The 1,942-nt window shown below is 62.9% G+C and overlaps 1 protein-coding gene across 1 annotated transcript; it reads left to right on the forward strand.

The window, feature by feature from the left end:
* Positions 1-213: 213 nt before the first annotated feature.
* DRD5 (dopamine receptor D5) lies at positions 214-1,581 on the forward strand. The gene has a single exon (XM_077750556.1). The coding sequence runs from the start codon at positions 214-216 to the stop codon at positions 1,579-1,581; it is 1,368 nt and encodes a 455-aa protein (XP_077606682.1).
* The last annotated feature ends 361 nt before the right edge of the window (positions 1,582-1,942 follow it).

Here is a 1,942-nt window from a genome sequence, read left to right on the forward strand (position 1 = left end):
AGCCTAGAAGTCAGTGATTGCCCCCATCCCTAACCCGCCTCCGAGCTCCCCAAGTGGCCGAGGCCAGGACACCAGGGCCGGGCCGGGGACCTCTCTGGGTCTTCCCGGGGCGCGCTCTCCCTGGCACTGGGGGGGGCGGGGGGACGGCCTGGCCTTGGAGCGCCGCTCAGCCCTGCGGGTTCGCCCCCAGANGCCCCCGCCGCCGAGCCCGACATGCTGCCGCCGGGGGGCAACGGCACCGCGTCCCGGGCGCGGTTCAGGCGGCAGCAGCTGGCGCAGCGGGGCTCCGTGGGGGGCTCGGAGGGGGCGGCGCCCCTGGGGCCGGCGCAGGTGGTCACCGCCGGCCTCCTGACCCTGCTCATCGTCTGGACCCTGCTGGGCAACGTGCTGGTGTGCGCGGCCATCGTGCGCAGCCGCCACCTGCGCGCCAAGATGACCAACGTCTTCATCGTGTCCCTGGCTGTGTCCGACCTCCTCGTGGCGCTGCTGGTCATGCCCTGGAAGGCGGTCGCCGAGGTGGCCGGTTACTGGCCCTTTGGGGCCTTCTGCGACATCTGGGTGGCCTTTGACATCACGTGCTCCACCGCGTCCATCCTGAACCTGTGCATCATCAGCGTGGACCGCTACTGGGCCATCTCCAGGCCCTTCCGCTACGAGCGCAAGATGACCCAGCGCGTGGCTCTGGTCATGGTCGGCCTGGCCTGGACTTTGTCCATCCTCATCTCCTTCATCCCGGTTCAACTCCACTGGCACAGGAACAAGGCAGGCCCCTGGGAACCGCCATCCCGCCTGGCCGACGGGACGCCCTGGGGGGGGCCGGGGGAGCCCGAGGCAAGCGGGGAGAACTGTGACTCCAGCCTGAACCGAACTTACGCCATCTCCTCTTCGCTCATCAGCTTCTACATCCCCGTGGCCATCATGATCGGGACCTACACGCGCATCTACCGCATCGCCCGGGTCCAGATCCNCGCGCAGAGCTGCCGCGGCCGCGCGGCCTGCGCGCCCGACCCCACCCTGCCCGCGTCCATCAAGAAGGAGACCAAGGTCCTCAAGACGCTGTCGGTGATCATGGGGGTCTTCGTGTGCTGCTGGCTGCCCTTCTTCATCCTTAACTGCATGGTCCCCTTCTGCGAGGGGCCCGGGGCCGGCTTCCCCTGCGTCAGCGAGACTACCTTCGACGTCTTCGTCTGGTTCGGCTGGGCCAACTCCTCCCTCAACCCGGTCATCTACGCCTTCAACGCTGACTTCCGGAAGGTGTTTGCGCAGCTGCTGGGGTGCAGTCGTCTCTGCCCGCGCACCCCGGTGGAGACGGTGAACATCAGCAATGAGCTCGTCTCCTACAATCAGGACGCCGTCTTCCACAAGGAGATGGCGGCCGCCTACATCCATATGATCCCCAACGCCGTGTCCCCGGGGGCCGGGGAGGTGGACGAGGAGGAGAGCCCTTTCGATCGAATGTTCCAGATCTCTCAGACGGCCCCAGACGGCGACCCTGCTGCTGAATCCGTCTGGGAGCCGGACTGCGAGGGAGAGGTTTCTTTGGGCAAAATAACGCCTTTCACCCCAGACGGGTTCCATTAGAGCCCCTTGTGGATCGATATAATTGCCCAGACATTAACAAGCATGCAGAACACACACTCACACAGTTGCAGTGTCGCTTTTTCTGCGTCTGTGTAGTAGCCCACGTGCTTAGAAACGTCACCAGACTGATTTGTTGCTGGAAGAATTGGCAGAAGGTTTGGAATAAGCTCAGATGTGCTCCAGCCTAGCAGAAATGGACGGGTGGTCCAGTTAGAGAAGGTGGTGTTTGGTTCTTTAAAAAGAAAAAAAAAAAAGTGGTAGTTGATCTTTAAAAAATATGCACTCCCCCCCCCCCCCTTCCCCCTTTACACAAATGAATTGTTCAGTGAATTTCTGTTCGGTTGATTGCTGGACAACAGGT

The sequence above is a fragment of the Crocuta crocuta genome, unplaced genomic scaffold, assembly GCF_008692635.1.
Source record: "Crocuta crocuta isolate KB4526 unplaced genomic scaffold, BGI_CrCroc_1.0 scaffold179, whole genome shotgun sequence".
In the NCBI taxonomy this organism is placed as follows: domain Eukaryota; kingdom Metazoa; phylum Chordata; class Mammalia; order Carnivora; family Hyaenidae; genus Crocuta; species Crocuta crocuta.